At 35.8% G+C, this 20,073-nt stretch overlaps 4 protein-coding genes across 13 annotated transcripts; 2 read left to right on the plus strand and 2 right to left on the minus strand.

The window, feature by feature from the left end:
- Positions 1-2,050: 2,050 nt before the first annotated feature.
- Positions 2,051-5,658, plus strand: LOC111008990 (uncharacterized). Its single transcript, XM_088121508.1, has 4 exons — positions 2,051-2,728; positions 2,808-3,128; positions 3,684-3,742; positions 4,920-5,658. The coding sequence occupies exons 1-4, from the start codon at positions 2,536-2,538 to the stop codon at positions 5,427-5,429; spliced, it is 1,083 nt and encodes a 360-aa protein (XP_087977634.1). The 5' UTR covers positions 2,051-2,535; the 3' UTR covers positions 5,430-5,658.
- Positions 5,659-9,964: 4,306 nt separating this feature from the next.
- LOC111008592 (thaumatin-like protein) lies at positions 9,965-11,191 on the plus strand. Its single transcript, XM_022281340.2, has 2 exons — positions 9,965-10,253; positions 10,369-11,191. Exons 1-2 carry the CDS (start codon positions 10,187-10,189, stop codon positions 11,049-11,051), a joined length of 750 nt encoding a protein of 249 aa, XP_022137032.1. The 5' UTR covers positions 9,965-10,186; the 3' UTR covers positions 11,052-11,191.
- A 613-nt stretch (positions 11,192-11,804) lies between these two features.
- LOC111008999 (uncharacterized) lies at positions 11,805-17,247 on the minus strand. 10 transcript variants are annotated; one of them, XR_002601189.2, is made up of 11 exons: positions 16,947-17,245; positions 16,786-16,855; positions 16,610-16,677; positions 16,062-16,123; positions 15,369-15,450; positions 15,057-15,290; positions 14,316-14,444; positions 14,180-14,241; positions 13,966-14,082; positions 13,511-13,565; positions 11,805-12,359 (listed from the first exon to the last, which is right to left on the minus strand). XR_002601189.2 is itself a non-coding variant. In XM_022281894.2 (11 exons), the coding sequence occupies exons 1-10, from the start codon at positions 16,995-16,997 to the stop codon at positions 13,534-13,536; spliced, it is 933 nt and encodes a 310-aa protein (XP_022137586.1). In that variant the 5' UTR covers positions 16,998-17,247; the 3' UTR covers positions 11,805-12,359; positions 13,511-13,533. The 10 variants fall into 10 exon arrangements, 8 of the variants coding, with proteins under 8 accessions (XP_022137586.1, XP_022137588.1, XP_022137591.1 ...); XR_015789681.1 differs by having other exon boundaries at positions 11,805-12,372; XM_022281894.2 differs by having other exon boundaries at positions 13,511-13,591; positions 16,947-17,247.
- A 1,095-nt stretch (positions 17,248-18,342) lies between these two features.
- LOC111008651 (FKBP-like peptidyl-prolyl cis-trans isomerase family protein) lies at positions 18,343-19,761 on the minus strand. Its single transcript, XM_022281400.2, has 3 exons — positions 19,365-19,761; positions 19,012-19,056; positions 18,343-18,913 (listed from the first exon to the last, which is right to left on the minus strand). Exons 1-3 carry the CDS (start codon positions 19,724-19,726, stop codon positions 18,559-18,561), a joined length of 762 nt encoding a protein of 253 aa, XP_022137092.1. The 5' UTR covers positions 19,727-19,761; the 3' UTR covers positions 18,343-18,558.
- Between the last annotated feature and the right edge of the window lie 312 nt (positions 19,762-20,073).

Here is a 20,073-nt window from a genome sequence, read left to right on the forward strand (position 1 = left end):
CATCCTTCTCTATATAGAAAATGTTGTATATATAGTAAAATAACTTGATAGTCTCTCCATATTACAAAAAGTTCACTCCAGACATGTAATTAGTATAAGCCAGAAATTTTGATTCATACATTTACTGGAATTAAAAATTTCGAAGTAAAATAAGTTAACCTTAAAGGATAATACAGAGAGAGAATTAATAAGTAAATGATTTGGTGAGAAGAATTATTAGCATAGGCCATAACCAAATTTAAAACATTGTCTCACCAATAATATATACAAAAACAACAACATAGATGAAGAAGCTGATACAGCTAGCTCATAATCATCATATAAACAAACAAAAACACTTGCTAAGAACAAAAAATTAAAGGGTTGGATAATTAATTAAGATTAAAAAAAAACATATATTGTTTCTCCCACTAATTCTTTACTTATGACTGAAGAAATATTTTGAAAAGAAATAAAAAAAAAAATTGGGAGACAAAAAGGGGTTCTGATTACGTATTTCCATCCAGAGAATTGGAATCTATTTTTTTCTTTTTTCACTTTATTTCCCTTCTCATTCTCACTTTTCTTTTCTTCTCATTTCACACAACATTACTTAACCCACCCAACACATTATTATTATTTCTCGTGAAAAACATTAAAAAAAGAAAAAAAAAAGCTGTTGGTTTGGCAGACAAGTTGACTTTCATGCCCTCAACTGTTTTAATTCTCTGATCCCACCCTTCAATTGTCATCTTCTTCCTCATTTAATCTACAAATATATTATATATATATATATATATATGTTTTGATTTCCAAGATGAAAACCCAGATTAGGGTTTTTATATAATAAAATAAAAAGTGTAATTGAGTTATATATATATATATATATATTATATGGTAGGGTTTTTAGGGAGAAGAACAGAACATTCCGTCCTCCCATAGGGTTATTTTTTAGGGTCAATGTCAAATGGGTCGTTGAATTCTTTTTCGCTGATCTTGAGATCTGAGAGAGAGAGAGAGAGAGAGAGAGAGAGAGAGAGAGAGAGAGAGAGAGAGAGAGAGAGAGAGGCCGTGTCATCGATTTGTTCTACAAAAAATTCAATTTCCTCTTACAAAAAGAATGACTTTACAATACACAGGCAGCTGTTTGTTCTTTGAATTTAAAAATCCAATCTTTATTTTATTTTTTTGGTAGTGAGTTTTCATTGGGGTTGGAGATTGTGATGGTTTGGTATTATTCTTGTTATTACACACAATGTAATAGACACGACAGATTATAAATACACAGAGACAGACAGTAGGGTTTTCAGAAAGGGCAGTGATTAGCCCTTCCTTGGCCCTCAACCCAACCCAACAACAATTTTGTGTTTTTTTTTTCTTTTGAGAAATAATTAAACAATTATTATGAATTCCATTCCATTTGGATTTCAAATGGGGTATAGAGAGAGAGAAAGAGACTCGAAAATTGAGTCATTCCTATCATAATGACCAAAGGACTAGTGTTCAGAGAGGCAAAAAAAAAAAAAAGAGGTGCATGGGGAGTAGCAGGGAGATGGATTCAGATATATATTGGACCTCCATTAAATTCAACGTCTTTAAAAAGGAGGAAATTTGGAAAAAAAAAATATAGAGAGAATGGAATACAATACAAGTACCCAAAAATAAAATTGCCCACTCACTCATTCAGTCTAATTTTATTTATTACCATTTTTTTTGTTTTGGTGTTGCAAATACGACAATTGTTTCAGAAGGCAAATGTTGTATATATTGTGTAGATCTTTCCCTTCCTGTCCATATAATGCATAAAATAAATACAGAAAGAGAGAGATGTGTTGTGATTGGTGGACAGAGTGGAGGGTAGAATGGAAATGAGGGTGATTGAAGAGGGTAAAAGGGGAATCCAACCGTACAAAAAATTCTGCCAAATCACACATCAGAGAGAGAAAGAGGGGCAGTTTGGATTGAGAATAAGGGTGAAAGCCACGACACAATAAAATTAAATGAATCAAAGAAATTACAAGAAATGAATTACCTTATCATAACCCTCATCATCGTCACGTCGTTTTTCATTCACCACTCCCAAAAAACTCTCTCTCTTTCTTTCTCTAACAACAGAATTCCACGCTTCTCTCCCAAAACAAAGAACCCTTTCACAATTTGAGCTCAAACAATATAATCCCAATTCCACACATTTTATCAATATCTGTATCTATATATTGGAATTCGCCATTGGCCATTTGGGCATCCCCTCCACTGTTTTTAACCCAATTTCTCTCTTCTCCTTCCCTTCCCTTCCCCAATATAATAATATATCTATCTATTATTATCTACCTTTGCTTCACAGAGTGGCCACATAAGAGTGTGTGCTTGAGAGAGAGAAAGAGAAAGAGAAAGAGAAAGAGAGAGATCCCACTTAAAAGTATCAATTTTTTTACTTCCTTTGAGCTCTGCTTTGGTCACCCATTGAAGGGGAAGTTCCAAAAAAGAACCCCAAAAGCAAAAAAAAAAAAAAAAAAAAAACCCTATTGTGTAGTGCTACTTATTTTGTTGGGGGTGATGAAAATGTGGATGATGGGATACAATGACGGCGGAGATAGCTTCAACTTCCCTCCTGATTCCTTCAATGGCCGCAAGCTTAGGCCTTTAATTCCTCGCCCACTCTCTTCTCTTTCCCCCAATACTTCTTCTCCTTCCTCCTCCTCCAACCCTCTCCACACCAACGACTTCTTCTCCCACTTTCATCACATGGGTGTGTAATATTTTTTTACCTTAAAAAATAATTATTATCGAGTTATGTTTTCGATTGACTGAATTTTGTTATGCTGCAGCAACGGTGGGCGATCAGAGCAAGAGGGAGTTGAGCAATGGGGCGCCGGTGGTGGTGAGCTCGAGGTGGAATCCAACACCGGAGCAGTTGAGGGTGCTGGAGGAATTGTACCGGCGGGGGACTCGGACGCCGTCGGCGGAGCAAATTCAACATATCACTGCTCAGCTCCGCCGCTACGGTAAGATTGAAGGTAAGAACGTGTTCTACTGGTTCCAGAACCACAAAGCTAGAGAGCGCCAGAAACGCCGCCGCCAAATGGAATCCGCCGCCGACAACTCCGCGGCCGCTCGCGAACTCCAAATCATTGAAGCCAAAGATTCAGGTGATCGCATATCAGAAACCCCTTTCCCATAATCATTATAATTTATCCATACCCAAATCCATGAACTTTGGAATCTAACGACTTATCTCGAGAAATAAATTTTAAAATCATTTCTGTTGTGAATGTATGAATTAAAGTTAGCCAATCTATTAGTTTTTGGGTTTGAGGATGGTTTATTCCTCCTTGACAATTTCAAATAATTTTAGTTTTCTTTTTTTCTTTTCTGTTATTGGGAATGAGAAAGATTTTTAAAAAAATGTCATTAAATATCGTAGGGGCATAAAAAACAAAATAAGAAATCAATCTCCCTGCAAAATCTCACCATTTTCGTTGAGTTAGGCTCGTATTTACAAATTTTATGGATTAACACAGAAGTTACTTTGAAATAAAGCAGATGGGTAACTTTCAGCCCATCCCATTTTGTCGTATGAGCATGAGGCTGAAATAAAATTTCATTTGTTGTTTTCATCTTTATTATTTTCGGGTTCTAAACATTCCATTTGTTTTGTTGAGATGTAAAGTCGTATTCTTTTTTGTTTTACTTTTTGTCAACAGGGTCGGGAAGGACAGCGTATGAAGTTGAACAGACCAAAAACTGCACTACACTTCCGGAGGTGTCCAACTTTTTTCCCTTCCTCACCTTTTATTTTAGACCAAGTTTTCAGAACTAATCATATACATTATTCTTTAGTTATAGGGAAAAAAAGTTGTCTGTTTTGGATCTTCTCCAAAAGTTGACCCACATGATTAACTAATTAGAAGAAAACAGACGAGAATTAAATTTAGTACAATAATAATTTGTGGTGATGATTAGATAAAAATGTGTCCCATCCCATGCATATGAAAGGCTTTAGGGTGGAAAAAAGTGAGGAGAAGAAAGAAGAAGGCAACAAAAAGCTTAGTTTGTTGGGAAATGAAAAGGGTCTAAAAGCTGCATTCTTTCCTTTCTGTCGGCTCTATAGCTGCCTGTTATGAAACTTTGGACGAGGTATTGGGCCTCTCGCCTTCGCCTTTTCATGCCATCTTCCATTCTCCACCCTTAAAAAAACAAAAAAAAAAAGTTCAAAATTTATGAAGATGCATGCTTCCTTTTCCATTCACGCCATTCAAATTCAATAATAATAATAATGTCCTAGGGTTTCTAAACAAAATTTATAGTACTCCGGTGATATCTATTCCCTTCCTTTACGCAACGAAATCATTCTTTTTCACGACTCCACGCATTGTTCTTAAACTATAGTGATGTAGTTGATAATGAATTGATGGAGTAGTATTGATACTATTTCTCTCTCATACTTGTCAAAAATTTTGTCCATAAGAACCCTACCTAGTTAGTAGAGAAGTATTATTTCTCTTCCTTAGTGTTATTGGAGTTACATCATTCATAAATACTGTTGATAAGAAAATACTTGACTCCTCACTGGTAGGGTGAAATTAATTTTACCTTGCCACCATTAAATATTTGATCACTCGATAATTTTTTTTAAAAAATTTTTTGTTTTTACCTTTTCCTTTCTTAGTTGTTAGATATTTAACTGTGGCAAAGGATAAGACTCCTCATTTTTCTGGTTGACACGGTGGGATTGATGCAATAATTGTCTTTCTAAGTGTGAAATGTGGGAGGAGGTCCTAAAGGGTTTCTTCACAAATTAAACCACAAACCTGAAATGTCCATATTAACCCCTCCATAACAACATATTATTGTAACTAAAAGTCAATATATGTGTTTTGGATTTATGTGTAGTGTACCCTCTTTTTATAAAATTTATTTAAAATTTTTGAAAACCACAGGAATCTGTTCCAATTCAACGGGCGGCAAAAGCAAGTGTAATGGCAGGAGATTGCTGCAGGACAGACAATGGATGGCTCCAATTCGAGGAATTGCACCAACGAAGGAACAACAACAATACCTTTGCTGAAAAGAATAATAACATTATTGTTGCATCCTCCTCGTTGCAGATTATGCATTGTGCGGCGGCGCCCCTCGCCGGCACTGCCTCCACCACCACTGCCGCCACGGTCACCACAATATTGCATCAAAAATCCCATCATAATAACAACAACAACAATAATGTTGGTGCACCCTTTATTGTTGGGCTCGAGGAGGAGGAAGAAGAGGAAATTTCAGGAGAAGAAGGAGAAGGAGAAACCCTACAACTTTTTCCTCTGTGCAGTGACACCAGAATTAGCAGAAGCAGAAGCGGTGAGATTATTGGAGGTAAAACAGTAGAAACTTCAGGCATGAATAGTACTAATCTGACTCCACTTCAGTTCTTTGAATTCCTTCCTTTGAAGAATTAGAAATAACTTAAATTATTTACCACCTTCTTTAGGGGTAGAGCTTTTTAATGGACACTAGTGGTAATATAAATTCTTGGTTTCAAGTTTTTTTTTTTTTTTTTAACCTCCCAACTTTGCCATTTATGTATTTAAGTTGGTGGGTTTTGTGTTCAACGGATGCATTGTATAAGCTTGGATATTGGTCAACTCAATTGTTTGCTTTCCCATCTGGGATTGGGACTTCGGGTTTTATGTTTGAAGCTACGAATCTTCATCGGTTAACCCTAAATTTTATCGTGCGTTCTATCTCAAAATTAATTGGTATTTGTAAGATCCCTCTTCTTTTCAAGGTGGGATCTTAACACCATCTAACTTTCAATTATGGGCAATTTAGAGCATGCTTTTGATAATTATTTTAAACTCTTTGTTTTCTTTAAGCTTATGAACATGTTTTCAAAGTTTAAGCCAAGTTTTGATAACGAAAAAAGTAAGTTTCATTTTTAATAACGGTGAAAAGGGTTATCGAACCCGCCTTTAGAAAAGACAAAATTAGAAGAAAAAACAAAACTTCACGTTAGAGAGAGAAGGCTGTTGGTGTTATTTTTAGGGTTTGGAGAGAGAGATTCCTGAGTTTGTTAATTGGAGGGTGAGAGTTTTGACGTTGAAGTGACTGTGGAAATGGGTAAGAGAGATTTTTGTTCTTTTCTCACATATATAGAAGGATGAAAGTGAGATCACAATTCAATAAAAATATGTGCAATTAATTCATATAATATAAAGATATATAATTAACATGTCATTAGAAAATACATTTTTAATTTACCCATCACATGATTTCAAAACTATAAGAATATTTGCATTTTCTTTCTTTCCAAGGCTCAATAATTTGGTTGTCCTATAAATGTTATATCATCCCCTATTTAATGAGGAAAGCAAAATTTCTATTTGTGGTGTTCGTTAATTTGTTGGTTGATTTATTTTTTAGCAAGGAAAAACTTTTTTTTAAAAGAGAAGAAAACAAATTCTCTCACGAGTGATAATTATAGTTATTTTTACCAATAGAAATTTAGGGTTAATAAGATATGACTTATTTTATCATCAGATAATACATAGATACACATATATATTTTACTAATCATGTTACGTCTACGAGAGATTTAACATGATAGAAAATTTTAAGTTCACCCATATGAAATTTAAATAATATATACACACATACACTTTACCCCCAAGTGGACCAACTCGATTACTTATTTTTCAGTACTTTTTCTTTTTCTCTTTCTTTTAATGATATAAACATTGATTTTAGGAAAGGATTACGGATATATATTTAGTCCCATCAACTATTTTATCAAATGAAACTCTTAAAGTTCTATTCACAATTTTTTTTATATCTGTAAGTGTCCGAGTCAGCTTGCGCAGATCTGAAAACCTTTGCCATTTTATTGTTGTATTGTTATCTATAATATTTGTGAGGTAAATATTGAATATTTCAAGAATATAATAACTTTAATTTCCATAAGTCACTTAAAAACCATTCTTAGCCAACTTAGTTCAACTAGTTAAGATATGTCGTAAATTTGAATCTCCACACTTAATTAACATGATATATCATAACGACAGGTTTGTGGTTTAAACCGTGACCAACATCACTTCTCCACTATTTTCACTAGGGTTTACGTACTCAAAACCTATTAACTTTTAATTTTAACTTTTAGGCGTAATAACAGATCAATAGTTATAAAACCCTGTGTCTTGTAAGAATTGGTAAAGAAAAAGTAGTAGATAAGAAGGATAGTAATTGAATATGCAATAGTAAAAGGGGTTTTGCAATCCAAAGGGCAAAGAAATTAAGAAAGGAATTGAAGAGGAAGATTAAAAAGAGAATTTATGGAGATGGCAGAGAGAGTGGGGCCAATATTATGTGGAAGAACAGTGAAGAAAGTGACAAGACTCAAGGTAGGTTGCTTGGGACATATTAAGCACACAGACAAACCCCACCAGAAGTTTCCCCTTAATTCAGTGAGACCTTTCAGCCTCCAATATTGTTACATCCCTTTCTTCTCTCTCATCATCACCTCATCATCATCTCTCTCTCTCACTCCTTCTCCAATTTAATTCCTCTTAATTAGGCTTATGGGCATCCCTATTTGTTGCTTTACCTAACATTAGGGATTCTAATTATCCCGAAACTCAGAGTAAAAACTGAACAGTTTCGAAAATGGTCGTTGCATGTTATGCGATTTTGAAGGTAAGTATTCAGATCTAGATCAATCTGAACATAGTTTAGTGATTTGATAAAAAATATAGAAAGAAACTCTCATTGGAGCTAATTAATTATTTCTATATTTTTATTGTTATGTTTGGCTTTGTTAATTTTCTATGAAACCACAAACTTAATTTATTAATCAATGGTGAGTGATTCCAAGTGGAATGTACTTTAGTGGATTTCACTAGCTGTATTTTAACCAATAAATGGTTATGGTCTTCTGGGCCTGAGAGGAGGAGTCTTGTTGGGCCAGAAAAGAAAGATCTAATCCAAATAGAAGCCCAAGCCCAAACCCAAACGTATGGCTAGCTTGAAGAGCTCTTTCCAGGCCCAAAACAAACGGTCTACTCTACTGACCCTTTTTTTTCTTTTTGGTTATAAAGTGGTCTACTGACTAACTTTCTCTTCCTATGATAAATAAAAAATATAAAAGTAGAATTATATGAGTTATTGTAATAATATATGAATCAGAAATATGAAAACATATTTTTGTGGATATTACATTTTCAATATTGTAAGAATATTAGAAGTTTCCCGTTTTATTTTATTATAGTTAGTGGTATGTAAAATATATAATTCTAATCTAACTTTCTAATTGACAAACAAAATAAATCATCTGAGATTTTCTAAAGCACACCCAAGTTGTCTTTGGCTCAAAGAAGATCTAACTAAAGAGGATGCTCGTGGGCCTCCATAATTAAATATCAAATTTATTTAAATATTCCTCGGTTTCTTCCCACAGATCCAAGAATGTCTTTTTTTTTTTTTTTTTTTCAAATTCATTACAAAGACATTATTTCTTTTGCATTATTATTATTATTATTATTATTATTATTATTAAAAGGCATTAGATCTGTCGTCTGAGTGAAACAGTTCAATAAACGACAATAATGTTGATAGAATCTCTTTTTGACGACGTGGGCTTTGGTGTCGGCCCCGGCAGAGGGACAATTTTTTCTTTACGGTAAAAAGAGGGATAAGGGCATAAAGGTAAATGTGCTCTCGCCTTTGTTCACGTGTGGTAATCACTAGCAGAGCCGTTGCAATAAAGCAACGCCAGCCGTTGATACGGTCAAAATCAAAGGGTCAAGTTCTATTCATTTCCGAGTGCACAGGTGGCAATACTACTGCTATTGTTGACATCATTAATCAGTTAATTCTCAATACATTAAACAATAAATGTATATTATAAATAAATCATTGGGATAGAAGATTTCGATTTTACTCTCAAAATATCCTAAATGTCTCGTTCAAAGGTTCATGCTAAAGTTGATGAAACCGAATAATGAGATTATTATTTTGAAGTTAACAATATAAATTTTCTATTAAAAGATATTCACCTCATCTCACCTTATTTGATTAAAAAAACTCAAATCGCTTCATTGTTGAGTGAAATGAAAAGTGAATAATATACTTAGTAAAAAAATTGTCGAAGAATATAAAAACGACAAATGAGTTAGATTGAAGAATGAACACTAAAAAATGTACCCTGATGCATTTTGTTATAAGTTAAAATGAAGGTTGCCTGCAGTTATTTTTTTTTATTTTATTTTTCTAATTGGAAATTGGAGCTTTGCTCCCTATGTCCAAGGACACCCACGCCCATCCAAAGGTCTCACGCCCATCCAAAGGTCCAGACTCGAGAGAGAATTTTTTGTATTAGGCTTATCAGAAGGTTCGAACTTAAACATCTAAGTCAGTATAATTAAGAACCTCAAATCTTTGTGAAGTGAGCTGCCTTGAAGACTAGGTTAACTATTGTTTCTAATATTTATATTTATTAAAAATGTAAGGACTGGTATTGTACAAGGTTTTAAATGAAATTTTAATCTAAACTTTACTAAATATTGAAAAAAAACTAATAAAAAAGAATGGGAAGCGTTGATGAAATGAAACAAACTTTTGGTTATGGAGGAAGCAGTCATTAATTGGATCATTGGAGAAAGTGAAGTGCTTTACAGTTTGCTTTGGATTTGGGTTTTGGAGCATTGAGGAGTAAACTTTTTCCAAAGAAAGAGAAGAAAAAGTTTTTAATTAAGGGAAGCAGAGTGATTCCCTTGACATGTGAAGAGTTTCTTTTTTGTAATGCAAACAACCAAACCCCTCCTCTGCTTCTGACATCTTTGGGAACTGAACAACTCTATCATCAATTACTCTCTCTCTAGCCCCTCTTTTTACAGTCTACAAAGTCTCCATTTTTAGTTTTTTACCTCAGTGCAGTGGTGAGGTACAGAATATAATACAATGCCACTTACCAATGCCATTGCCATTCAATTATATAATCATAAAAGCCTCCTCCCCATTTCAACTTTTGTCACTAAAAGTTGAGATTTTGAGTGGCGCCAGGCCTCTCTCTTCCTCAATTTACTCATTATCTCCCCGTCCTCTGCCTCTTTCTACTCCACATTGTCCATTTCTCTATATAAACCCTCATACCAAACGACCCCGGAGAGGGGTTTTGAGCAGAAGAAACACAAACACTCTCTCTTTCTCTCTCTAACTTTCAGTCATGAAAGTATCTCTGAGATCTCTCGTCGCTCTCACTCTCTACGCCCTCCTCACTTCCCACATTTCAGGTAACTCTCTCCCCTACTTATGAAATCTGGGGTGGTGGTTTGGTTTCTCTTTGTGTTCTTGAATTCAGGCAATGTGGACTAAATCCATGGCTTTTCCTCTTTGATTTTGCTACAGTTTTGGTCTCTGCCACTACAATTACTCTCTACAACAAATGCTCCCACCCCGTTTGGCCTGGCATTCAGCCCAGCGCCGGTAAGCCATTGCTGGCTCGCGGCGGGTTCAAGCTCCCACCCAACAAGGCCTACTCCCTCCGCCTTCCGGCGCTCTGGTCCGGACGCTTCTGGGGCCGCCACGGCTGCGCCTTCGACGCATCTGGCCGTGGGAAGTGCGCTACAGGGGACTGCGGTGGTGCCCTGTTCTGCAATGGCATTGGAGGCACACCGCCAGCGACTCTCGCCGAGATCACCCTTGGAAATGACCAAGACTTCTATGATGTCAGCCTTGTGGACGGCTATAACTTGGCCATTTCCATTACACCGTCCAAAGGCTCAGGGAAATGTAGCTATGCCGGGTGTGTGAGTGACCTGAACATGATGTGTCCTGTGGGTCTACAAGTTAGATCTCACGATAACAGGAGAGTGGTGGCCTGCAAAAGCGCTTGTTTTGCCTTCAATTCGCCAAGGTATTGCTGCACAGGCAGCTTTGGGAATCCGCAGTCCTGCAAGCCAACTGCATACTCTAAGATTTTCAAGACCGCTTGCCCAAAGGCTTACTCTTATGCTTATGATGATCCCACCAGCATTGCAACTTGCACTGGTGGCAACTATTTGGTCACGTTTTGCCCTCATCATGGTTAGATGCACTTTAAGCAAAACACTCTCACTTCTGATCTCTCTTCCTCTCTAGAATATGATACTTTTGATAGGAGTTTATGGGTCTTTCTCTGTAGTGGCTTTACTAGTGGATTTATATAATTAATGCCATATTTTTATCTCTATCTTCTCTCTGATGCTAGAGAATTAAGTAGAAACTTATGCTAAATGGGTGGTTTTGGTTCTATGGTAAAGGTTGGACTATGAGTTTAACGACTAATTAAGTTGAGCAAACTTGGCAAGAGTTGAAGTATTATGCCCAATGCTAATATGGAAATGACAGTAGCATGTGAGCTGACAGTATGAGTGGATTTCTGTAGTGTTCCTTTGGCCACATCTTTATGTAGTGAAAAGTGTGCCAGCTGGGCTAAGATGTTCACTGGCTGCAGTAGTCTTCACTAAAGAAACTATCAAGGGGAATAGGGAAAAAAAAAAGGTCGCCCTAGACTAGTCCTAGGCCTGCATTTTCAATTTCTGTTCAAAAGGTAGGTAGTTAAATATTCTTTTCATTTAAAGAAATATATATATTAAAAAACTATTTGTAAAGGCGCTGAAGGACAGTCCCATTGGCATGGATTTAAAGTCTCTGAGTACCACCTTAATAGCTATATTGTTCTGGAGTAACTTAATCATTCTGATTTAGAGGTTTTAAGGTTAATCGAAATCATACTGATTTAGAGGTCTTCATGTTCAAACTTTTGGATTAGTTTCAGTTATTAAAAAAAAAAACCTACTCTCTCTAAAATATTATTTGATTGAACTTTTGATAACTTTGAAGTTTTGATAACTTTGGAACATGACAATTAATGTAAAAGTTTACTCAGATTAAATCTGAAAAAGAGAGGAAATGAAGATATTGTTGAGATATTCAGTTAAATGATACCTTGGCCCACTGGTCGAGAATGGCTCAAATAGAATCGGGTCTGAGCGGTGGATGTTAAGAAATGTGGAGGAAAAAGTCTCAAGAGCCCAGCTGCTGGCTTCCTGTTTTCCTGTCTGTCCTGCGCAGGGTTGGGTGAGGGAAATAGGCTAAAAAAATAATCTTCAATTTAAGTTGCATCAGTATTCATCAATATATATGATGATACAAATCAAACTCCATTTCAGTGGCAGCCGAAAGAACAGGCTAGTATGGTAGGGCAGGCAGCCCCCCTCTTTGCGGAAATTTTCCAGTTTAACTTTCAAGGGTCCGGCGCCATCTCAGAGATCAATCAAGTTCACCCGAAGACTTCTTCAATTTTTGTTGCATCCTCTGCTGTTATGCGCAATCATGGAACACTGTGGCAATGCAATCTGTTGCTTTTCACTATTAGTTCAAATCAATATCCAAGTATAAGAGAAGATAAATCTGACAAGAGAAAAGCGATTTCTATCATGTAAATCAGAGAAAAGCTTTGATGATGTGATTGAACAAAATAGACAGAAATAGGAGAGGCCATATTAAAGATTAATCTAAACAGTAGACTAAGGGAAAAAACAATGAACATCCCCGCTATTTCCATTCTTATCTCGCTATTTCGCTATGTTTAAACTTTAAATAGTAGCTTCTGTGCCTGTGGCCTGCCTACATTTTAGTAAATTTAATGATGCACTGCTAAAAAATGATTACTTTTTAACATGCCCCACAATGTGGCAAAGACAGAGGATGCTGGGTCACCATTGACGAGTCAAGGAGATGAGGATTGCAAGCATTTTGTGTAACAAAGTGGATTAAAAGAGTCGGGGCACAGATATGGTTGATATGTGCAAATATCAATCATATGCCTCTATATTTGAGATGACAGAAAAATTCATGTGTTTGGCATATAATTTTCTTATAGAACAATAGAAAAAAAAATGGTCAACCGCCCTTTCTAAAGTTAAAGGTTAAATCCACGCTTCATATTGTAGAATAGCTTTGACATTTAACTTGGTTCACTTTGATTTAATAGTGTACAAGACTTTAAGTGCAAACACAATTTTTGCAATTTATCTGAAAAATAATCATGTGAATAAACAAGTACAAAAAAGAAAGAAATACGACCCCTTCATTTAACTTCCTTCACTTGATCTGCGTAAATTTCAAGGTTTTGAGGCGAAAATACTCTGCATTTGATAGTCTAGATTTTTCATACAATATCCTCTCCGTTGTACTTATTCCAAAGGCAATCATATCCGCAATTCTTTCTTTTGGATTCAAGGCATATGAGATTGTATCAATTATGTAATACATAACCATGCAGAAAGAACATGTGGTGGCAATAATGAACCCAATTTACAACCAACCATTCAGTTTAAATCGATGATCAATACTTACAAATACAACAATAAATCAAAATAAACATCAACGTCGGTTATGTAATCAATAGATACATCATAAGAGGAAGGAGTGGAAAGAATGGTGATGAATGAGTCTAGCAGTATCGTAAGCTATTCAGACTAATGAAGAAAACAAGAAATTATACCAAGTCCAAATGCTAACCCATCTTCAATCTATCACTGCTTTCTCCCTTCCTCGTTCTATACCTTGCAAGAATTGTAAGTAACTTCAAGAATTGTAAGCACTTTCAGGGGAATAAATAGAACCGAATTACTGAGTAAATTTATATTGTCTCCTAATTTAAAAAAAAAATCCTTTAATTTAAAATATAACTTGAAGAAAAGGAAAACAAGGAGAATAATTGTGCACTGCTAGATAGTAGATCCTACATAATATGGGGTGATGCTGGCTAGAGTAACAAAGGTCAAATATTATTAATTTATCTTACATGCTCTAAGTAACCAGTCATAAATGATGTGTGAAGTGTACGAATTTTGGCTCTATTTCAGATCTAGAATATATCTGACGCATGTATGAGCAAGCAATGAAGGTGGCCAAGTAAATATGTAAATGTCTGGAACATAAAATATTCATTCTCACCAGTTTTGGTCGTCCAAGGGAAGATTGCGGCTGTAAAAAGGAAATTCAAATAGAAAAATTTTCTTGAACCATGAGGGCAGGCTTCCATATGTAGCTGTAGGCAGTGGGATCAGGGGGCTGGAATAGAAATTCAAAAAGATCTTTACTTTTACTAAATAGTTGTTAAATTAGTGGGTGTGTTAATAAATGAATGAAAAATAAAAAATAACTCAACCTAGTCATTCTTTTATAAAGCACGTATTCGGTCACAGTCCCAAACTTCTTATCTGCTGATTCCTGTCAATACAAAACCATCCTAATAAGATGAAGTGAGATTTTTATGATAAATTGGAAGGGAGGGGAAAGCAAACCTCCAGTAGTGGAATCCCACTGACAAAAAGAAGCAACAATGTGAGGAATATTGGCCCAAATATCACAAGCCACTCAGCATCTTCAAGAACGGGTGTGGAAGCAACGAAGATTCCCCACCAAAGCAAGATCTGTTATCCCATTGTCAACGTTCATTTTTAGAAGGACGAAAAAAGAAACAGTTATCTGAATTTATTGGATCGGTTGACGAACAAGTGAAATATATGCAACTCCACAGGGTAGAGATAAATCGCAGTACAATAAATCAGTGCAGCCACACACTATTGATCAAAACCACCAAACTAATAAATTAGTCGCTTCCTCAAAGGAAAAAAACACAAGTTCTTCATCACTAAGTGGCAATATTTGAGTTTATCAAAGGTTCATATCTTAAATATTCTTTCTTTAGGGAAGTAAATTTGAAGTATCGAGGTCATTCACAAAAAGATCTATTTATCTATGTATCTAAGAAAAGCCTAGAGAGCAAGCAACTTCTCTTTAAGAAGAACGCCACCCCTTGACTTGACATGATAGTTAGCAAGCAGGTCAAAGTAAGTGAAATTTATTAAGTCGAGTAAGCTTTTGCTAATACTAGTCAAAGAGGCCAAAGGAGCCCAGCATAGAGAAAGAAATTAAAACATAAATACATCATTACTTGGAATATTGTACTAGTATTCCGAAAATGCATAAGGAAACAATACGTGCCAGTTCCAAAATAAATGTACTTTTAGCAGTGACCTGACCTCACCAAAGTAATTAGGATGACGAGAAACCTTCCAAAGTCCAACATTGCACCACTTCCCCCTATTTTCTGGAGAGTTCTTAAATGCCAATTTTTGTTGATCAGCCATAGCTTCAATTACAACACCCACAAACCACATAATCCACCCAATTACGTCTGCAGGTCGGAGAGATGGATTGTGATTGCTTGCATTGACCACTGTGACAGGTAAACTTACAGTCCAGACCCAGACAGCCTGAATTAAATGAAATGGTGAGCTAGAAATGACCTCGAGGAAGGCAAAATGAAATTTTAAAAGAATAATCCAATCCACCTGAAAAATCCAGAAAATTGCTAATTTTCCCAAATTACTACGCATTTCATCAAAACGCCGATCCTCTCCCCACTGCAAAATCCTGAGGGGAGCATAAAGAAGAACAAGAAACTATACTAAGCACATTTGTTTAAAAATGCACTCCATCAATATTGTCCGATCATGTCATTCATAGAAAGAACAAAATTTTACGATCGCCATGCAGTATAACTGAACATTTGTTTATTATTTGAACTATATTTAACCAACATCAGAGCTAAAGACAAATATTTCAAAAAACGATCTCACCCCATTTTCTAGTTCGAAGAGGAAATAATGCCCCACTTTGCACCAATAATTATAATGAAAATCAGGGAGGAACAAATGCCGGATTCCCACACACGCACAGGCACACATAGATAACTACCATGGATGTTTATACATAACTAGGTAACAAGTATTTTCCCTCAGTTTTAAAGGCCACGATACTTACTGTAACGTGTTAAAACCTGGGCGGGGGGGGGGGGGGGGGGGGGGGGGGTGGGGGGGCGGGCGGTTGGTTGTTGGGCTGCCGTAGGGTGTAATTGTAATACAATGAAGAACAGAAAAAATTGTACCTCTTAATACTAATTCTTAGCATGTAGAAAAAATTACCACCCAAATGAAATGAGAATATGAATTGAAGAGTTATTTATGGCAGACTGTTTTACATACCTCATCAACAAGAAAAAAGCAAGGCGAAGACCCCATGCTACTACAAGCAAAGACAGAACAACCTGCAGAAATAGAACCATAAATTCATTTGTCGGCAAACCGTTTTACACCAATGATTCAAGTAAAAATTTTCAATTATTGAACACCAGCTTCTTACCATAGAACCTTCACACAAAGAAATCCAATTATAAAGTATAAGAAATTTGAGGAAAAACCAAGTTCGGAGATTGCAAGAAGAGAACAGGAAAACACGAGCAGCTTTTAAAGACACAATGCCGACAATTAAGTAAGCCCAAAAGGAATTCCTAGATGTTTCCTTTAGTAACATGGTAAATTAAAAAGTGTATGATTAAACCCAAGGCCCTGTTGTTTTCACATATTATGAAACCATGAGTGGCACTATTACACCGGGCAAGTTGTTTCATAATTGTTCTCAGGCTACAAAACTTGACAATATTGAACGAGTTGCAACATGGATTCGGCAGCAACACAATAAAAATTGTACATGTAGTGATATAAGACGTATTTACAGAATCAAACGGCATTACCTGTCTGAAATGCCAGCTGCCCTTAAGAACTAGAGTCAAAACAGCTAGTATGACAAAATTCGTGCTACCTGCAAAACACGAATTTCATAAATTGACATCAAAATTAAACGGTAGCATTTCCAGCTATTCTTTGTCCCTCTATTACTCAGCAGAACTTGTAATCAGTGACAAAATACCTGCAAAATCGGTGACCTTGTCAAACTTGAGAAGAGCTGTGATTGCAAAGAACAGTAGTTGATACCCAATCTGAAAATCACAAAAGAAGTGTCAGCTAGTAAATAACGTTCCAGATAAATTGATGGGGGAGTTAGAAACTGAGAGAACCAGCAAATCTTACAGTGACGATGGCAGTGAGCGCCAAGAAATGGGAATCGATCACAGTTCCCATGAAGCTGTCGATGATGATACACTCTCAATTTCAGTTTTTCCTGTGAGAACTAGATTCTCATCTTCTTAAATAACAATTTAGTAATCCGAGAAGTCAAATATTGTTTCTGGCCAGGATTCGAACAGCACGACGATTGTATTAATCAATACTTTGTGGTTGTTTCGGCATCTTCCCTCCGTCTCCCGCTTTTTCCCGGGCCGGACTTTTCAAGCAAAGCCTCGATAGTACTGTTTTTCCTTCTTTCCATACTAATTTCCGTGAAGGTTCCAATTTAGGCTCTAATTGTTTGGATATTTTTTCAGCGTAAAATGTAAATCGATTACAAAGTTTTCATTTAATCCTTTTATATTTTAGTAGTTTTTAAGTTCGTAATTGAAAAATGGTAAAATTGGCCCATAATACATGGATGGAAATTTAGAAAATAAAATAATTAAGTTTTTTTAGTTTCCAATAATTTTAGATGAATAATTAGAATATCTTCTATTTTAGATGACTTTTTCTAAATTTATGTCAATTTGCTATATTTATATTATGTAAATTTATTATTAGTAAATTTTAACATTAATCAATAATAAGGACTAAATTGAAATATGTTGGAACATAATAAACTGAATTTAAACTTAAATAATGGTGACTAAATTTTAACAAAACGCTGAATTACTTTGGTCTCTATTGTTTGTTTTGGTTATAATATTTCTTGAGATATATCCATGACTTTATATTAAAGGGTTATTGTTAGGTGTAAATTTTGTGATAAAATTTTACAAATGAGGATCAAAATGATTACTTTTTTAAATTACATGAACTAAAACAAATATTTTAAAAATACAATAACTAAAATGAATCAAAATTGAGAGTACATTTACCAAAATATACTTTTTAAAAGTACAACGACTAAAATAGCATGTTAAGCCTTAAAAAATATTCAAACATTAACGGCTAAAACATACTTAGAACTTTTTTTTTTTTTCCTCTCTTCATAGCTCATAAAGAACAAGAGCTTAGCATAGAATAAATTTTTGGAGCATGAGAAAACTTGAAGCTCTCTCAATGTTTTATTCTAGCAAGTAGTAAGTTGAGTAAAAATGCTCCCACCTTGCTACTTGTACATTTTCTTTTTCTCTTGAGTTCAATAATGTAGGATAGAGATTTATACTTATACGGATTGAGCTATACTTGGATTGGCAGCACTGAACCTCTCGACATTACTATAATTTACTAGACAATACCAATCTCAAAGTATAGCCCAGCCCATTTGAGGTTTTCATCCAAGCAAAATACCTAACAACATTAGCATCTTTAGTTGAGTTAGATAATCTTTATAGAAGTTGGCTCTACATTCAGATTGCAAGAAACAAAAATGTAATAACATTATTGCTGATCATATTGCAAGCTAAAGAAACTAAGGAAAGGACCCTTGTTTTCCTTTTCTATGTTGCCATCAATACAAGGCAGAAAATTCATCTGAGATACACACACCTGAAATGGAAAAAAAAAATGCAAAGGAAGAAGCCAAGATATGGATACATGTGTGTGTTAACTATGTGCATCCAAAAACAGCTCAAGAAGGCGCAATGGAAACCTTATCAATCTCAACTACATACTCTAATGTTGCAAATGGAGGAATTTGAACCCCGGAACCTAAATCAGCACCCTTCTCTCCAAACCCCAAACTAGAAGGAATTATAACTCTCCTCTTGCCACCTGCTTTCATGGATCTCAGTACATATTCCAATCCTTCACACATTCCTTTGCTGTAAGGTCTTGATCCCATCACCAGAGCCAGTGGCTTTCTGTCATTTTCAAATGTGTCTACAAATACTTCCCCACTACCCTGTATTTTTCCCTTGAGGTCTATCACAACCAAGTCCCCGGACCTCGGTGCTGCGCCACCGCCGACTCTCAGCTCAAAGTACCTGTTTTGCAATCATCAAAATCCCTTGGATCTTATGGAATTAACAGGCCCACAGAGTGGGAAATAGGCCAAGGTAAGATGTTAGATAAGATAATGCACCTTGTGCCATTGGGTAGTACCACTTCCTCTTCCTTTTCAACGTTTCTGCAAGAATTCAGTGGTTGATTATGGAAGCATCTTGTTACTGGTAAAACCAATCATAATTTAAAATTTGGTTTTGTGTTCTACGGTTCTTATTTCATTTAACTTGTTCTGGAACAATTTCTGACGTTCTGAAATGTCTGTTGGGAATTATAACGCAAACACTTTGGCGGCATTCTTTCATTCACCAGGTTAACTTAACTAGTTTATGCTTATTAACAACCGCGCTCTAATGATTAAGGACACTACTTACTTAGAACGACAATATGAGAATTATGTTACGTAATTGGAAAGGGGAATGGATTGAGGACCTTGTATTTGCTTCTTCTTGAGAGACCTCGAGGCGAGTTTTGATCTGTTCGGAGACGACACCAACGGCGAGAAAAGCAGCCCACGCAAGGCCAGCGCCGAGCCCAAATCGCCTGGTCAAGGTTGAAGCTATCCAATCCGTGGACTCGACATTGGTGGTAGGCCTCTGTTGCTCCACCTTTGTTGGGGCTGGTGCTAGTGGCTCCGATGAAGAAGTGGTCAGAGATGGAGATGGCGGCGGAGTTTGCGGCGGTTGTGAAGGTGGGGTTGAAGGTGGAGGTGTTTGTGAGGCTGAGGAAGCTAAGTGATAAGTTCTGGTAAGCGGGTGGGAGAGAAATGCAGTCGATCCGAAAAGAGAAGCCATGATCAAATTGGATATTTCTCCCTACCTTATCCCTTTATGTGATATTTAAATGGATCTTCTGTTTATCTCTCTCTCTATCTTGTGTTTGGTATAATTTCTGAATGATTTTAGATAACTAAAAATATTTTTTTAAAATCTAAGTTATTTTAAAGTTGTAGTTTAATCACTTGAGAGATGATCGCTAAAAAAAAGTCCTTAAATGAAAAGATATAGCAAAGTTATCTTTATAAAATGAAGTCATTAAGATTAATAATCTGCAACTTAAAACAAGCAAACTTAGGTTTTAACTTCTTTTGTGTTGGAGTTACAGAAGCCAAACACTCAAAAAAGGGGAGGAGATTTCAAAT

This window comes from Momordica charantia (genome assembly GCF_013281855.1).
Source record: "Momordica charantia cultivar OHB3-1 chromosome 3 unlocalized genomic scaffold, Mcharantia_2.0 BLBB01000003.1, whole genome shotgun sequence".
NCBI lineage: Eukaryota > Viridiplantae > Streptophyta > Magnoliopsida > Cucurbitales > Cucurbitaceae > Momordica > Momordica charantia.